Source organism: Heteronotia binoei, chromosome 12 (genome assembly GCF_032191835.1).
Source record: "Heteronotia binoei isolate CCM8104 ecotype False Entrance Well chromosome 12, APGP_CSIRO_Hbin_v1, whole genome shotgun sequence".
NCBI classification, from domain to species: Eukaryota; Metazoa; Chordata; class Lepidosauria; order Squamata; family Gekkonidae; genus Heteronotia; species Heteronotia binoei.
In genome coordinates this window covers 82186015-82204754 of record NC_083234.1, presented here as the reverse complement: position 1 = coordinate 82204754, position 18740 = coordinate 82186015, and the positions used below count along the sequence as shown (strand labels likewise).

General features: G+C 48.3%; 1 protein-coding gene across 1 annotated transcript in view; it reads left to right on the top strand.

The window, feature by feature from the left end:
* Positions 1 to 18740, top strand: part of COL5A1 (collagen type V alpha 1 chain) — a 451358-nt gene that overhangs the window by 288790 nt on the left and 143828 nt on the right. Inside the window, exons 12-15 of the mRNA XM_060250656.1 lie at positions 6518 to 6592; positions 10627 to 10719; positions 14967 to 15023; positions 15974 to 16027. Of these exons, the coding sequence (XP_060106639.1) occupies positions 6518 to 6592; positions 10627 to 10719; positions 14967 to 15023; positions 15974 to 16027 (279 nt within the window). The remainder of the gene's footprint in view (positions 1 to 6517; positions 6593 to 10626; positions 10720 to 14966; positions 15024 to 15973; positions 16028 to 18740) is intronic.

Below are 18740 nucleotides of genomic sequence, written 5' to 3'. Positions count from 1 at the left end.
AGAAAAAAGGGAAGAATAAAATTATAAACAAAATTATAGTTGAAGGAAAAGGGATTGTGGATCAAGCAGGAATAAAAAGGGAATTTTACAAATACTATGCTAAACTATTTAAAGGCCAACAAGTAGATAAAGAGAAAACAGAAGCATACCTGCAGAAAGTAAAAGTAAAGCCTTTAACAGAAACCATGGAAGAAGTTTTAAATGAACCAATTGAAAAAGTTGAAATAGAAGCAGCAATTAGTTCAATGAAATTAGGTAAAGCACCGGGTCCTGATGGCTTTTCAGCAAAATTTTACAAAGTCCTGGCAGACGCATTAGTACCAAAGCTCCAAAAGTTGATGAATATTATTAGACAAGAAGGGAAAGTGCCAAGTACATGGAAAGAAGCAGTTGTTTCGTTGATACCAAAGGAAGACAGAGATGCCACGTGTGTTAAAAATTATAGACCGATTTCATTACTCAATAATGAGTATAAAATATTTGCTAGGATACTGGCATGATTGACTCAAACAGCATTTGAACACTTTTATTCAGGAGGAGCAAGCAGGTTTTCTCCTCAGAAGGCAAATAAGAGACAATATCAGAACAGTAATAGATATTGTAGAATATTACGAAAAGCAGCCAGAAAAAGAGGTAGCATTATTTTTTGCTGATGCAGAGAAAGCTTTTGACAGTCTTAACTGGGACTTTATGTTTGCTGTGATGGAAAAATTGAAATTGGGAATTGATTTTATAAGATGGTTATAGCAATTTATACAGAACAAAAAGCAAAACTTTGTGTGAATGCAGATTTGACAAAACAAATGATAATTAGTAAAGGTACAAGGCAAGGTCTCCGTTGCTATTTATAATGACTTTGGAGATTTTGCTGATGCAAATCAAAGAGGATAAAGAAATAGAGGGGCTGAAAATGAAAGGTTTTTCTTACAAATATAGGACATTTGCAGATGATGTGATATTTATTAATGAAAATCCATTACAGGTGACACCATTGTTGTTAAGTAAATTAAAGAGTATGGAGAGTTGGCGGGCTTCTATATAAATAAAAAAAAATCGAAAATTCTAAGCAAGAATCTGTCATTAAGCAAACAGAAAGAACTACAAAGCGTAACTGGATGTGAAGTTACCTCGAAAGTAAAATATCTAGATTACGATGAGAAATATTGATTTTTATAAAAACAATTATGAAAAGCTTTGGCGTTAAAGTGGAATAAGTTGAATTTGTCTATGCTGGGTGGGATCTCTGCAATCAAAATGAATGTTCTACCAAGAATGATGTTTCTCTTTCAAACAATTCCAATAGTGAAAGACATTAAACATTTTAATTATTGGGAAAAAAAGGTTTCAGAATTTGTGTGGGCGGGTAAAAAACCAAGAATTAAAATGAAAATTCTGATGGATGTGAAAGAAAGGGGTGGCTTCCAGTTGCCTGATTTTAAATTATACCATGATGCTGTTTGTTTGGTATGGATTAAGGACTGGATAACTTTACTTAACAGGAAATTATTGGCATTAGAAGGCCATGGGAATGTTTTTGGTTGGCATGCTTATATGTATTATGGGAAGGAGAAGATGGATGGTTTTTTCTCACATCATTACATAAGAAGAAACTTGTTCAATACTTGGAAAAAATATAATAAATATGGTGATGAGAGAAAACCACTATGGATTGTGCCAACAGAAGTCATAAAGTTATCGTCAGATCCACAGGAAGATAAATGGTTATCATATAAACAACTGCTAAAAATACAGGGAGGCAAGGTGGAACTGAAATCGGTGGAAGAATTGCAGGACAAATTTAATTGGTACCAATTGCAACAAATCAAAAGCTAGGTGGAGCAGGCTATTAGGAATACAGGAATAAGACAAGATCAAACAGAACTGGAAAAAATGCTGTTGGGTGAGAATGAAAAATTGATTTCAAGGACTTATAAGTTGCTATTGAAATGGTCTACAGAGGAGGAAGTAGTGAAACCTCAAATGATAAAATGGGCAATAAGTATGAACAAAGAAATACAAATGGAGACATGGGAACACTCTATGGAAATATCAACGTTTTACAACATAAAAGAGAACTGTTTCAAAATGATGTATAGATATATGACACCTAAGAAATTAGATATATGACACCTAAGAAATTAGCAAAAATGAACAATCAAATCTCAGATAGGTGTTGAAAGTGTAAAAAACATGAAGTGTTGGCAAATGATTCAATAAGAGACCTCAAAAAGTTTGGGTTATGACATCAAGAGAGCACCAGATATCGTTCTGGTAGGATTACAAATGGAAAGTTTTCTGAAACAAGATAGAACTTTGTTGTACTTGCTTTCAGCTGCAAGGACATTATATGCACAAATGTGGAAGCAAAATAAAACACCAGAGAAATGGGACTGGATCTTAAAAGTGTTACATTGGAGTGAAATGGATAAACTTACTAGAATCTTAAAAGACTGTAATTCAGAAAAAATTAAGGATGATTGGAAGAAATTTCAAGAATATGTTGAAAAACAATGGAAAGTTAAGAGATACTTAGTGGTCTTTGATAATATTACATGAACTTTTAATGGGAAGATAAAGTTGTTGATATGGTTTTCTGATCTGATATGCAATTTTATAGGTGGTTAGATTATGAGAAAAATAGGTTAATTTTAATAATTATTAGTCTTGGTTTATTTGGTGTTAAGATAACTGGAAATGTAAGTGAAGATTCTATAATTGTGAATTTTACCTTTTTTAAAAAAAAATTACTTTAAGCACCGGCGGAGGTCAAGAAACTGAGGGTTAGGGGGAGGAGGAAAGTTGTAATGTATTGGTTAACATCTTAAAGTATATGTTTAAATATATTTCAATATGTTGCAAAAAATAAAATTTGTTTTACAAAAAAAAAAGCCGGAGCGCAATTACGTGCAAATAGACAAGGAGGGCCTGGCTACTGTAGCGGGGTTGAAGAAATTTCATGATTATTTTATGGCCGGCCCTTCACCATACACATGGATCATAAGCCCCTCTTAGGCCTCTTCGCCCCTGACTGCCAGATGCCCAAGATGTTGTCACCCCAGGTCTTAAGATGGTCCATTTTTCTCACGGGGTACCAGTATGACCTTCAGTACCTCCCGAGGAAAGCAATGGGCCATGAGGACGCTTTGAGTCAGCTGCCTCTGCCCTGGGGACACGGATCCAGCCCCTGCACACCAGGTAATGCTACTAGAATCCCTGCTGGACCAGCTGGTACATGCAAAGGACATAACTCACTGTTCGGCTAGGGATAAAATCCTCTCCAGAGTTTTGAACTGGGTGTGGAGGGCATGGGCCATGGGCCAGGTGGGCCTGGAGTTTGCCGCACTCACCTCCCACCGGGACGAACTGTCGGTGCACAAGGGCTGCTTGTTGTGGGGAGAAAGGGTGGTGGTGCCCCGGTCCTACAGCAGAGAGTCCTCATTGCGCTGCACGACACCCACCCATGTGGATGAAGGCCTTAGCCCGCAGCTATGTTTGGTGGCCTGGGATTGACAACGCCATCGAGTCTTGGGTAGCAAGGTGCCAACCCTACCAGGAGACCCAGCCGGCACTGCCCAGAACCCCAGCCCAACAGTGGGAGTCCACCCGTAACACTTGGTCCCGCCTGCACCTGGATTTTGCGGGGCCTTCCAAGGTCAGATATTTTTCTTTGTAGTGGACTCCTACTCGAAATGGCTCAAGGTAGTCTCCGTGGCGTCCACCTCCTCCCGAGCCACCATTGTGACCCTCCACAGGCTGCTGGACACCCACAGGCTGCTGGACACCCTCGTCTCAGACGGCCTTCACAGGAGAATTCCAGGACTTCTGTGGCTGGAACTTGATCCAGCACATCAGGTCAACCCCCTTCCACCCAGCCACTAACGGCCAAGTGGAAAAGATGGTGTGGTCCACCAAAGAGTCGCTTCGCCGCATCATCCAGGGGGTTGGGAGTCCCGCCTTGCAGTGTTCCTGCTGGCCCAGTATAGTATCCCATGCACAACCACCAGTCACTGCCCAGCCGAGCTCCTTATGGGCCGGCGAATGTCAACGTGTCTTGACCGCATGCACCCCGATCAAGCCCCAGAACTGCAAGAGGTGCCAGACACGGTCCAAGCACCCAGGGGATTTGGTATATGCAAAGAACTTTGCGGGGGGGGGGGGGAGGTCCCGCATGGCTTCTGGCCCGAGTCTCCCAGGTGCTAGGATTGGTCATGTATGAGGTTACCTCTGAGGGTGGGTTCACAATGTGGTGGCACATTCACCAGTTGCGGTCACATGAGGCACCTGGGGACGAGATTGAGGGAGACGATGGCCACAGGAACCCGCCAGGCTGCTGTGGCTCCAACAGCCCTCAAACCAGCCACAACAGCGATTCTGACCCCTGACCTTCCACCAGAGCCTGAGGCATCCAGAGACATCGAACCGCCAGCAGAAGTCCCAGTGTCACCGACCCCTCCACTCATTGCGCCCGAAGTTGCGGCCGCACCACCACCCAGGCAGCCAACATGGGAGCACTGCAGGCCTACTTACTTAAAGGACTCTGTGTGTCAAGGCTTGTGAACTAGGAGGGGAGGGATGTTATGGATGTGGACTCAAGGGAGAACTGAAGGGGGTGTTCCTGCCAGGCTCATTGGTGCCAGACCAGAGCTTGGGGACTTGGGAACAATGGGCAGCAGGATCCTAATTCCTGCTGCCACGCTCCAATCAGGGGCCCCCTACTGGTTTGAATGGACCAATAGAGTGTTTGCGCGGGAACCCTGACGTGTATATATAGTTGGTCCTGTGGCCTAGTCTTCAGTCTTATGTTTAGCCTTAATATGCTGGAATCATTAGAGAGCTGATGTTTCACTACCACCTGGAAGTTTGTGGGGGGTTCATTGCAGCTGCGATCACATAGCCCTCAGCTCAAGAACCAGGCCTAAACTTGTGACAAGCCTAAACTTGTGACAAGCCGACTTGTGATGAAACTCCTATTTGTGATGAACTTGTATCACAGAAAGGCTGTCAACTTTCCGCTGGGATGGCTCATCGGCCAGGATATGCGTCCAGCCAAGGCTGGAAAATGGAGCTAAAACAAATAAAATGAATTTCAAGAGGAATAAATGTAAAGTTCTGCAGTTAGGTAGAAAAAAAATCCAATGCATCATTATAGGATATGGGAGAATTATCTTGGCAGTAGCTGTGCAAAAAGGATCTAGGAGGTTTAATGGGCTGTACACTGAACATGAGCCAGCAGTGTGATGCGGTGGCTAAAAGGCAAGTGTGATTTTAGGCTCTATCAACTGAAGTATAGTGTCCAGATCTTGTAAAGCAGGGGTGTCAGATTCATTTTTTACGAGGGCTGGATCTGACATAAATGAGACCTTGTCAGGCTGGGCCATGTGTGTCATAAAATGGATGCCAATTAGCAGAGATATAAACTTTAGAAAGGACACGGACACAAAGGTTTTTTAAAAGCTTAAAATAAAAAATACTTAAAATACTAGCACTCAGTCTTAAAGGCACTTTCTTTGCATCTCACCTGTGCAATCCAGGGAATTGGGCAAAGGAAGCTCTGGCTCTTTCCTTCCTTCTCCAGGGGACTAGGAGGGGGAGGAGCCTCAGCCAATAGAAGGATGAGAAGCTTGCCTCAGTAGCTCTGCTGTGCAACTGAGAGAGCCTGGCAAAGCAAGCTCTCCCTCCCTCCTTTCTCCCCAAGGGAGGAGCCTCAGCCAATGGAGAAAATAGAGGCTTTGCTCTGTAGCTCCTCTGCAATTGAGCAAGCATGGCAAAGCAAGGTGTGATGCAGAAGGAGGAAGTAAGAGAGAGGAAGAAGGAAACAGATGACAGCCAGTTGCTTGGGGGCCTGATAGGAGCTCTCTGGGGACCTGATTCGGCCCCCGGGCTGTATGTTTGACACCCCTGGCATTGTAAAGTGATTGTATCACTTTACTCAGCTCTGGATAGACCTTATCTAGAGTATTGTGTTCAGTTTGAGGCACCACAATTTAAGAAGGATATAGACAAGCTGGAATGGATCCAGAGGAGAGCAGCAAAGATGGTGAGGGGTCTGGAGACCAAGTCCTATGAAGAAAGGTTGAAGGAGCTGGGCATGTTTAGCCTGGAGAGGAGGTGGCTGAGAGGTGATACGATCACCATTCTCAAGTACTTGAAGGGCTGTCATATAGAGGATGGTGCAGAATTGTTTTCTGTAGCCCCAGAAGGTAGGACCAGAACCAACAGGTTGAAATTAAATCAAGAGTTTCTGTCTCAACATTAGGAAGAACTTCTTGACCATTAGAGCGGTTCCTCAGTGAAACAGACTTCCTCTTTGGGAGGTGGTGGGCTCTCCTTCCTTGGAGGTTTTTAAACAGAGGCTGGATGGCCATCTGACAGCAATGAAGATCCTGTGAATTTAGGGGGAGATGTTTGTGAGTTTCCTGCATGGTGCAGGGGGTTGCACTAGATGACTCTGGAGGTCCGTTCCAATTCTGTGATTCTGCGGAATATAATGGGTACTGTATGTTTCCTTCCTTTCTAGGGACCTCCTGGACGATCAGGGCTTCCCGGAGCAGATGGCTTGCCAGGACCTCCAGGAACAATGCTGATGCTTCCGGTGAGTAGCAGCATTATTCTGGAGCTGTTTCTCTCCAAGCCCCATGGAGAGTGCATAGGTACAGAAGAGGTGTGCAAGGACACGAACCAGACAAAAGAGGGCCCATCTTCCATGCAGTGACCAACTCAATACAACGGGGGCCTAGCAAACAGGGCACAGGGGCCAAGGCCTTCCCCGGATGTGTCCTTTGGAGCTCTGCTGCCTCTGTATGTGGAGGTTCCCTGTACTCGTCACGGTTTTTAGCAGAACCCGAAGGCCTTGCGGAGTAGTGCAGAAGATTGCCAGGCTTTAGTAAAGAAAGCAGGACTTGCCAGATGCCCAATTCTGCACAGTCCTGTCCTCCTCTGCATGCCGTCTCACTCCCCACACGAAGAGGAAGGAGCCCTTTTCCCTCACCTCACTGGCTTGGCTGCCTGTGCAGAGCAGAGATGTGTCCTCACCAGTGCCAGCCCAATGGCGCCTGTCACCCTCCGCCGCCCCCTGCCTTCCCTTTATGTCCTGTTCCATCATCCCCCCCCCCCCCGCGCGCAATTACAGCACACCATGGCTGGTGGAGCCCAGGGGGGAGGTGAAGGGAAGGGAAGGAGGGGGTGGGCAGCAGTGGTGGCGGGTGGGCTTCAGCAGGGGGCAGGCACGCAGGTGGAGGAAGAGGCAGGTGCTCCACGGCCAGCAGTGCCCAGGCAGGGGGGGGGGGTAGGGTAGGGAAGGGAAAGGAAAGGAAAGGAAAGGAAAGGAAAGGAGGGGCGGGTAGTGGCAGCGGGTGTGTGTGCAGGGGAGGAGAAAGGCACGTCATGCTGCTGCTGGCAGGACCCAGGTGCAGCGTGCTGTGATATCGTGGGGTGGGGGGAAAGCGACAGGAGAGGACAGGAAGGCGGAGGGACAGGAAGGGAAGGAGGGGATGGGCGGCGGCAGTGACAGCAGTGAGTGCATGGGCAGTGGAGGCAGGCAAACTAGGCACTTGCCTGGGGCACTGGGAGGGGGGAAGCTGAATTTGTCGCCCCCATCCTCCTGGCACCCTAGGCAACCGCCTAGTTTGCCTAGTGGGCGGGCTGGCCCTGGTCCTCACCTGCCTCCCAGTAGGAAATTCCCAGGGGAGGGGAGAACTGTGTCCATCTGGATGGGGTTGTGCTCCCCTCGAAAAGCAAGCTTATTGTCTGGCAGTGTTTATGACCTGGGATAACCAGTGACTGGGGGTTGCAAGGAGTACTTTTTACAAGCTTAGGCTGCTTTTAGGATGTGTCTGGACTGCTGTATTGTTCTCTGTGTGGGGCTGCCTTTGACAACAATCCCAAAATTTCAGCTGGTTTAGAATGTAGCAGCCAAAAATTGTTGTTGTTAATTTATTTGTTTATGTTAATTTCTAGTCTGCCGTATCCAACGGGTGGGCTCAGGGTGGATCACAACAGACTTAAATACTAACAATAGGCAATAAAATTAGAATAAAATTACTCCATTTCAGGAGGAAGACAACTAATCAGGCCATAGTGCAAACAGAGCTGGAACTGATGATGTTCCAATAGGCCCAATAAATGGTGGAATACTGCAACAAGGGAGGCAGGCTGGATGTACGGTGGGTGTCCGCTGCCTCACTCGAAGGCCTGGCGGAACAGCTCCGTTTTACAGGCCTTACCAAAAGGTGGTAAATCAGGTAGGGCCCTAATCTCTAATGGAAGCCTGTTCCACCAGGCCAGAGCCAGGGCAGAAAAAGCCTGTTCTAGTCGAGGCAAGATGGACGTCCTTCAGGCCGGGGACAACCAGCAGATGGTGATTAACTGAATGTAAAGTCCTTTGCGGTAAATATGGGGAGAGGTGGCCTTTCAGATATGTCAGTCCCAGGTCGCACAGGGCTTTAAATGTCAGTACCAAAACCCTGAAGCAACAGCGCAGAGGCCTTCCTTTGGGAATCCCTTTGGGAAGCAGGCTGGCAGCTGGCTGAGGGGCTTTCCTGTCTTTGGGCTGTTGTGGGGGTGGGCTTGTGGGAGAGAGAGAGAGATGAAATTTCTTCCTGGGTCCAGGAGCCTGGAGAGGCCAGCAGGATTCTTGGCGTCTGAGCTTCGAGAGTCAACATACCCTTCGCAAGAGCTTTGGCTGACAAAAACATTTACCACAAAAAGCTTGTTGGTTTCCAAAGTGCTACTGGATTTGCATTTAGCTGTTCTGCTGCAAACCAACCCAGCTGCCTTCTGAAACGATCGTCATGTCAAAAATTGTGGTGTTCTTAGTGAATCATCTCAGGGTAGCTGAAAATAAACCCTGTTCACTGGAAAGCCGTCAGATGAACAGGCATTGTTTCCCGACTGGATTTCACCAAGGAAAATCTCTAACCCTCTGTGAAATGGATCGACAGGAGCCCCACGAAAGAGAATGCCACTTCTCAGGCCACATGATTAACCTGTAGCATTCACCGCCACAAGCTGTGATGTCGACAATTGAGGGAACTTGGAAAAAGAAGTTGCTTAATGTGTAAAAAAGGAGCAGGCTGTCAATCACTAGCGGAACCTCCATTTTCAAAACATCTGCTCTTGAATGCTGTCTGGAGGGTGGGGCAAAGGATGGGGGAGAGCCAGTGCCTTGGTGTCCTGCCTGGGACTTTTCAAGGGCATCTTGCTGGCTGCCATTGCTGCTACAAAATCCATATTTAGCAAGGCTTTTTAAAATGACCTGTTTGTGTAAGAAATGGTTCAGCAAGTAGCCAGCATCGTCTTTAAAATAATAAGGGCAGATGGGAACAGCTGACTTCCTCAATTTGGGCAGCCCCATTCTGCAGGATTCTGTGCTGTCTCCTTCTAGAGTGGGGCCCCAATCCTCTGCATGCGTGGGACGGAGTGGCCTTCCTCTCCCATGATGGGCCCCAGGCGAGAGCTGCTGTCTCTGTCCTCCACCAGTGTCGGGAAGTGAATGAGAGGGAAGCTGTTAAATGAAACCCCAAGCAGACGAAGATGATGCTGGTTGAGACTGTTGAGTGATCAGAAGAGAGATCTACCTGTTAGTGGGGAGGAGGAGTTATCCCAGTCAGAGCCAGGGGTCATCTGAAGCCACCTGAGACCTTGGCCTGCTGACCTGCCATTTCTCCTTTGGATTGCTGCAATCACTCGCTCACGTCTGCTCTCAAAAGCCTCTGGGGGATTCCTGTTGTTTCCAAATGCAGGGGCCTGCCAGCAATGATCCCTCGAAGCTGCAGAGTCTTCTGGTGAGCAAAAATTCTGCTTTGTGGGCTGCTGGCATTAAAGTTGTGAGCTGCAGCATAAATTGGTTTGCTCTGGGGCCATTTTTCCTGAGTTGAGACAAAATTGTGTGAGCTGAAGGCTAAAAATCTGTGAGCTAGCTCACACTAACTCAGCTTGGAGGGAACACTGCCTGCTGGCCAGCCTGCCTACCTGCCCTGTTGTGGGAGTGTCTGTCCTAAGCAGCCAGTGCCAACACTGACGTGACTCCAGTAGCTGCTGGTGTGGTTCTGACCCCAGTCCCTTCTTGCCTGCCAGCTGAGGGCCACCAGTCCGTCTCCTGAGGGGCCTGTCCAGCAAGGACAGCTAGGCAGGCTCTTTACCACGTTGACCACTGCACAGGGGATTCGTGTGCTGGAGCCCCCCTTTCCAAGGGCATTTCATCCAGATAGCTGAAAATTAGGTGGCTGTTGTTATTGAGGCAACCTGCAGTTAGTGCTGTGGCTGCTTCTCAGTTTGTTTTAATACAGGTTTTATTGTTGGAGGTTCCTTATTTTAGCTGTAAAATATTGTGAGCCAGTTGGAATGGGTTTGGGAAAGGCGAGAGAAAATGTGACTCAACAAATAAAGGGTGACTGAGTTTGGTGGTAAACAACCTGATTGTGAAGCCATCCTGAACTGGCCGGGGGCTTCTTGGAGAGGCTTGTCCCTGGATCTCCTGGCCTGTCCAGCCCCTTTCTTCAGAGCAGATCTTCAGCCTGAATCCACTGCTCAGCTGAACGGGTTGGGCAGGAGGGGTGTGTGTGTGTGTTGAGGGGGGAAGAGGGGGTTCCATGCGCAAGGTGTGACGTGCCAATCCTTCTCTTTCAGTTCCGCTTCAGTGGGGGTGGCGATGGGGGCTCCAAGGGCCCCGCGGTCTCTGCTCAGGAATCCCAGGCTCAAGCCATCCTGCAACAAGCCAGGGTAAGTGAGCCCACACCGCCCGGGCCTTGCTGCATTCCTCATCTTTCCCTGCTGCTTCACTGTCCCTCAGGGCCACTGCACTCAGCAGGCAAGGTGTGCACTGTTGTGCAGGGCAACACAGCTGGAGAGGGCTGGCCAGGATTTCACCATGCCAAACCACAAAGCCCCAGGAAGGAAGGAGAAGGCCCTGGAGCCCCTGCCCTCCCCCAGCAGCCCCCAGCTTAGCCTGGGCACCAGTCCCTCCCGGCCAGGATTGGCGTGGACAGCCGGCCCTTTGCATCCTTTACTCTGGGCATGTATTCCTGCTCCCCCTTCTGGCCTCCTCTGCCTCCCTTCTGGCTGGGCCAGCCAACTGTCGAGCTGAGCTGCAGCTCTCTCCCTCTCGCTGCCCCTGTGGACTGGATCCTCATCGAGCCTATCATGGCCCTGAGCTCCTTGCCATGGAAACAGTTGCCAGCTCCTCTTGTGAAGGAAGAGTCTGAGAAGGGAGCATGGTGGGCCTAGGATTCCTTCCATGCACTTCGTCCAGGGCAGTTGGGAAACCAGGGGGAATTCGGGGAGAATTCGGGATGGCCATTTCGGGATTTCTTTGGATCCGAAGCGCAGCAGGTGGGACGTCTCCCGACTGGGGAGAGGACTTCTGTCTGACTCAGGGGGTCACCACTCTGGGTTAAGGGTTCCCCTTGAGAAGGCCCAGAGTTCAGGCCAAATAATAGGCATGAGGAAACAGCAACAAAAGATTTGTTTTAAAAGAGAAGTTCAGTGCAATATAAACAGACTAGGTGCATTGAAGAGTAAAACGAACAAATGCCCTAACTAAACTTACTGTCCCTACTGTCTCAGTCGGGCCTGGGCCTACTCCCCCTACCTCACAGGGTGAGGGTCTCTCCCTGACAGCAGCTCTCCCTCAGCTCTGTCTCCCCACTTCCTGGGCTTGGCCTTTATCTAAACTCTTCCCAGGCCCCACCCCTCTCTGGACCTGTTTCCCTCCAAAACCCTTGCTACCCAATCAGAGGGGATCCTGGGAGATGTAGGCTTTTCCCAGTAACTCCTAAGTAGGCTTCCCTGGGGCCTGCAGGCCTCCTAGGCCTAGGATCATGACAACTTCTCTGTGGGTCTGCCCCAGTGTTCCCTCAGGCCCCATGCCCAGTCCTGCAGGGAGTTTCACGTTGACCCCCATGGACTTTGCCTCAGTGCCAGATGCCCCCTGCATTCTCCAGCTGGCTGCATTGGCCCTCCTGGGCAGGCAGCAGAAGCCGGTGTTTGTGTGGGGCTCTCAGGCTTATCGCTTTGGGCAGGGGTGTCCTGCGCTTTGAGAAATTACAGGCCAGATGGAACAGACAGGGGAAGTCCTGCAAGAAAACAGTTTAGGTCGAGGCTGTTGTAACTTAATTTGTAAAGGGCCTCTCTCTTCTGTGAGATGAAACTGGGGCTGCCAAGTAGTGAGCAAGAAGGGAATCTCTTCCATAGATGCTGGATATTACTGGTTCTGAGGGGCTGTGGCTCAGTGGCAGAGCCTCTGTTTGGCATGCAGAAGGTCCCCGGTTCAATCCCCAGCAGCATCTCCAGTTAGCAAGGCCAGGCAGCAGGTGATGTGGGAGACCTCTCTCTGCCTTAGACCCTGAGAGCTGCTGCCAATCTGAGTAGTCAGGACTGGCCTTGGTGGGCCCTGAGCGGGGTGGGGTCTGATTCAGTATCAGGCAGCTCCGAGTCTTCATGTGTCTCAGGTTCAATCCCCAGCTGCATTTCGAGTTAGAAGGGCCAGGTGATGGGAAAGACTTTCTCTGCCTGAGAGCTGCTACCAGTCAGAGCAGGCGATACTGGCCTTGCTAGACACGGCTGCTGCTGCTAGTCATAAGGAGGCTTCTGATTGGTGAAAACTAATGTCAAAGGAAACATGGAACTCAACTCAAATGTGATAACAAATTGAACACCATTTGCCATGTGTAGGGCAGCCCATGGAGCTGTGGTACACACTGGGCCATTTCTGCTCAGCATTTGCACCCCACTGGTTTCGGTGCTGGGACTCAGGCTCCGCCTTCATTCAAGCTGGTGTGCCGGTTGAGTGACTTTTAACTGGGACAGGTTGGACTCCCAAGCAGATCTGTGCTTACTACGTGGCCCTGCCCTGTTTCAATCAGGCCTCAAATCCTGCTAATCTCTAGTAAGTGCATTTTCACTTTAAATATTTCCAGGCGAATTAGGTTTCACTCCTGGGACCAAAACTGTATTTTCCCCCCTTTGTGCTGTTTTAATGGGGGAACGGTCAAACATGGGTATACAGTTCAGTCAATAATCTAGTATTTTTGCTGTTCCAGTTTGCAGCCATGGGTGGATTTTAATTACCAAAGAGCACAGATAATTACAGGTCTTTTAAAGTATTGAATTCTTGCAATGGAACAAATTTGTTCCAACTACATTATAAAATGTGGACAGCCCAATTACCTGGCAGACGATTCATTGACTCTGCCCCAGCTACATAACTTTTTACTTAGTGTGTGTGTGTGTGTGTAGTCACACAGACATAGTTTTTAGTTGCATTTCTGCTGTTTGTGCAAGGATATGAAATAATCATTAGTCGTTCCAGATTGTTTTTCCCTTTCTATTGTATGAGGCAGGAAAGATCTCTGACTCATGGGCATGTAATACTGGGGTTACCACTTTCAAGGTGGCACCCGGAAATCTCCTGGAATGGCAACTGAGACTCCTTCCTCTGGAGGGAATGGCAGCTTGGAGGGCAGACTCCATGGAGCTCCACCCTCTCCAGTCCCCCCTCTCCAGGAATTGCTGGAACAGGAATTGGCAGCCGCATGTAAAATGCCTTCCCTTTCTGCATCGGAGGTGTGGGATCTGCCGTTCTGGGAGAGGGACTACATTGAAAAATGATGAAGAATTTTCCAGGGGTGATGCAGAACCAGCCCTGACCTAGCCTGATCTCTCCAGAAGCTCAGGAGGTTGGCCTGGTTCGTATCTGGATGGGAGACAGACCAACCCCAAGAGTACCAGAGTTGCTATGCAGAGGCAGGCAATGGCAAACCACCTCTGAATGCCTCTTGCCTTGACCACCCTAAGGGTTGCTTGCTGCAGCTCAACAGCACTTTCTGTACCCGATGCAAAACGAAAGCTACAAGCCTCATTATCCTGTCAAACAGAATGGGACATTTTCCTGCAGGGACATGCATAGCAGCATGCTGCACAGTTTGAGTTTGTTGTGGTGCTGCTGAGTGTACAACTCCCAGCCCAAACCTCAGCATGTTTAGTCAGCAGCATGTGACTGCAGCCTTCAGGTATCCTGAATGTCTTGGATCCCACGCAGCCTCCATGCATCAGTGTTAAGTAGGCCTGCTGCTTGGGGAGGGGGGGCAGGAGGTCTCCCAGAATCACAGCTGCTCTCCAGGCCACAGAGGTCCCTCCCCCTGGAGGAAGCGGTTGCTCTGGACGGCGGGACGCCTCCCTAGCCCATCAGCTCCTCCCCAAACTCCAGGAATTTCTCAGACTGGAGTAGGCAACCCTGCCTGTTGTTTTAAGACAGATTGAAGCACCTCTCATATTTGGCCAGATTGTCCTCTCTTTTGTGCAACGACTGTCTGGGGTTTTCTGTGGCTTCTGCTTCCATCTTTGGGAGGAGCTCGGGTCCTATAGACAGGAGCCTTGCATGAAGGGGCCATTCCCTCTTGACAGCCTGCCTGCCTGTCTCCCTGCCTTCCTTCCCAGATTGACCTCTGAATTCAGTACCAGGTCTCCTCTCTGACCCTCCAGATCAAGTTAGCCACCATTTTCTTCTTTTCTCAAACCGCTGCAAATTTAATCATTTGATCATTGTTTATTTAAAATCATTCTTAAAATGTGAAAAAAAAAATGTTCTGGGGAGTGATTGCCCTCATGCCGTCCCAAGTACTAGCCAATCAGCAGTGAGCACAGCCTCATCAGTTGATAATATGAAGAATAGTTTCCACTGAGCTTGCTCAGTGCTTCAGGGAAGGTTTACCTCTGACCAGAAGCAGGTAAGCAGGCGGTTCCACCCTGGACTCAGGTTATGTGCACCTGACTGTGCAGGGGGTTGTCTGAAAGGGTTCTCAGGAGCCGTAGACACCCCCCAAACACCTGGCCCTGAATCCTTAGAAGGCCCCCAGAAGTTCTAGGACCCCAGTTTGAGAGAGACTGCTCTAGCTTACTGGGCATAGCAGACATTGCCTTGCACCCTGGGATGCCACCGAGCTGAATTATTTCTCTGTCTTTTCTTGCAGCTGGCACTGAGAGGACCAGCCGGCCCAATGGGCCTCACAGGAAGGCCAGGCCCCTTGGTAAGTAAGAGGCCAGCGTCTCAAGCCTTTCTCATTTGGCTGTATGGGGAATAGGGACTTTGTTGAACACACGCTGATGAGGACTGGAGTTCTCAGAGCTTGGTTTGTAGGAAATACAGAGTTGGTTAAAGCATGTTTAATTTTAAAATATGCATTTTCTTGGAAATTATTGTATTTTTAAATAATATTTTAAACCTTTTAAAGCAGAGGGTGCATATATTGCCAGAATCTGAAGATCAATGACATCGCAGTAAAGAATAAAGTACCCTCCTAACCAAAGGCCTTAATGTGGATTTCAGAGGTTTCAATTTAAGCCGAAGGAAATTGTCAGGGAATTGGTTGAGGGGGGACTCAGAACCAATGACTATTTTGAAAGGGCAACTTTGGCCTCTTGTTAATTAATAATTTATTTACTTCATTTCTTGTCCACTTATTTAGTACTTTCATTAAAAATTAAAACACAAAAAACAGCTGCAGCTGCCAACAGCTACAGACTCCCCAAAATCCATATAAAATCATTGAGGGGGGCGGGGACCCTGAGCAGTAAAACAAATTAAAGTAAAAAAAAAAAAAGGATTGGAGCAATGACCCTCCCCATGGAAATCTTACAAACTCAGCAGCAACAACAGAAGCCAGAAGGCCTGGCCCTGGGTCCCTTCGGGGGCCTCCTCCTGGAAAAGGAGGGCTTCACAAGCACCCAGTGACCTCCAAACTGGCCAGGCTTCAGAAGGCAGGGAGTCCCAAGCTGACCCTCTCCTGCCCAGGGTGGTTTTAAAAGTTTCGATTCAGCACCAAAGGCCTTACTGGAGGAGCAGGTGTGGGCAAAGTGTTGTTGCCTGGCCATTTTGACAACCTAGTTGCAGTTGCTGCTTTCAGGCCCTGCAGGGCCAAAAGGAGCCTTTTCTTTTTGTATGCAGTAAAACTGACTCACTGCCTCCTTTGTTCCACAGGGATCTCCAGGTAGTGGAGGAATCAAGGGAGAGTCTGGAGACATGGGGCCTCAGGTACGTAAGGAACATCTTCTCCACCCCTTCTGCCTACTTCCGATGCACTGGAACGTGGGGGGGGGGGGGGGGCTCTAGGCAATTCGTCAGAGCAGCTCAGCCCCAGGCGACGATCCATAAGTGGGAACACTCTACCCTGAAGGACGGCTTCCCTGCCTCTGCCCATTTCCCCCAGCAATGCCTTGCCAGAGTGCTGTGAGGGTTCTATGGGCCAGGATGAACCCAGGCCGAGCATCCCAGGCATCTGCAGAAGTGAAAGCTCATCCTCAACATATCCCTGTTATCAGGGATCTCCCCAGCTGGTTGAAAGGAGGCAGTGGTGCGTCCGCTCTTGAAGAGGCCATCACTGCTCCCGAGTTCCTCTCTAACTATCACCTGGTCTCAAATAGACCATTTCTGGGCAAGGTGGTGGAGAGAGCAGTGGCAGAACAGCTCCAGGCCTCCTTGAATGATACTGAAATCCTGGATCCATGCCAGTACGGCTTTTGCCCTGGGCATGTGATGGAGACCACGCTGGTCACCTTCATGGATGACCTCCGGAGACAGCTGGATCAAGACGGGTTGGTGCTGCTGTTGCTTCTTGATCTGGTGGCAGTAGACGGCGAGGCTCCTCAGACACATCACCTGGTGTGCATGCCATGTCGGGGGTCTGCACCACTCAGGCCTGAGAGTTTTCCTCATTCACTTAAACAGCTGCAAGATCTCTCAGGGATTCATGGAAGAGGAACTCTTTGGGGGAGACTTCTCTCCCATAGCACCTAGGATCATAGAATCATAGAGTTCGAAGGGACCTCCAGGGTCATCTAGTCCAACCCCCTGCACAATGCAGGAAACTCACAAACACCTCCCCCTAAGTTTACACGATCTTCATCGCTGTCAGGTGGCCATCTAGCCTCTGTTTAAAAACCTCCACGGAAAGAGAGCCCACCACCTCCTGAGGAAGCCTGTTCCACTGAGGAACCGCTCTAACACTTAGGAAGTTCTTCCTAATGTTGAACCGGAAACTCTTTTGATTTAATTTCAATCCATTGGTTCTGGTCCTACCTTCTGGGGTCACAGAAAACAATTCCACACCATCCTCTATATGACAGCCCTTCAAGTACTTGAAGATGGTGATCCTATCACCTCTCAGCCACCTCCTCTCCAAGCTAAACATGCCCAGCTCCTTCAATCTGTTCTTATTAGGTAAGAACCTAATAAGTAGACACAGATACTAATTGAGCCTATGATTAAAGAAAAAACAGGAGACAGGAAAAACACATGCAATAAAAATTTAGTTTCCTGACATTTCTCAATGTTAGCTAAATGGATGAAATATATGAAGACAAGTCATGTTTTATCTGGTTGGCAGAATGCTCTGTAGTTGGAAACTGCATCCTTAGAGGCATCTCACCTGAAAGAAAACCTCACCCTTCAGTTTTTTAATAGCAAAAGCCTCATTCAGAAATAGAACACCAGTCTCTTCGACCTCTAGATACAGTGAGTGGTCCCACAGATGACTATAAAGATAAGCAACAGTTGGACTTGATATACCTCTCTGTAACTCTCATTACATTCTCAAAGGGAGCTTACAAGGCACTTGTTCATAATTAAACAGTAATAAATCTGTTTTCTCAGCTGAACTGTAAGACTAAGAGGTCATCTCTTAACTTATCGTGACTGGCTGCTGAATCTTGTAGAGGTTAGAATCATAGAGTCGGAAGGGATCTCCAGGGTCATCTAGTCCAACCCCCTGTACAACTCAGGAAACTCACAAATACCTCACAGGATCCTCATTGTTCTCAGATGGTCATCTAGCCTCTGTTTTAAAACCTCCAAGGAAGGAGAGCCCACCACCTCCTGAGGAAGCCTGTTCCACTGAGGAACAGCTCTAACGGTCAGGAATTTCTTCTTAATGCTGAGCCAGAAACTCTTCTGATTTAATTTCAACCTGTTGTTTCTGGTCCTACCTTCTGGGGCCACAAAAAACAATTCCACACCATCCTCTTTGACGGCGCTTCAAATACTTGAAGATGGTGATCATATCACCTCTCAGCTGCCTCCTCTCCAGGCTAAACATGCCCAGCTCCTTCAACCTTTCCTCATAGAACTTGGTCTCCAGACCTTTCACCATCTTTGTCGCCCTCCTCTGGACCCATTTCAGCTTGTCTATATCCTTCTTAAAATGCTGTGCCAAAATAGAACACAATACTCCAGGTGAGGTCTTACCAGAGCAGAGTAAAGCGATACCATCACTTCACGTGATCTGGACTCTATACTTCTGCTAATACAGCCCAAAATTTCATTTGCCTTTTTAGCCACCGCATCACACTGTTGACTCATGTTCATCATATGGTCCACTAAGACCCCTAGGTCCTTTTCGCACATACTACTGCTAAGACATTATATGAAGGGTTATATGAAGCTACATAAGAATTTGTATGATTAACACAGATGTCTATGATTAGAATCATGATGGCACAACCCTTTGTAGAACGGAGCTGGCAGTGCCCCCCTTAAGTCCTGGGGGGAGGGGGGCCTTTACAAGTGGCTTAGCAGGATGTGATTTCCGGAGGGTGTCGTTTTCCTCCATGCCCTGAAAAGCTTCCACAGACCATTTTGCACACCTTCAGCCTCTGTTGAAGGAAGGGGGCATTTTTCCTCTGCCCGCTGGAAGCCCCGTGTCCTCCACATGGCATCCTGTGTGTCCTGCTGTCACTGTCGGTTGCTGATT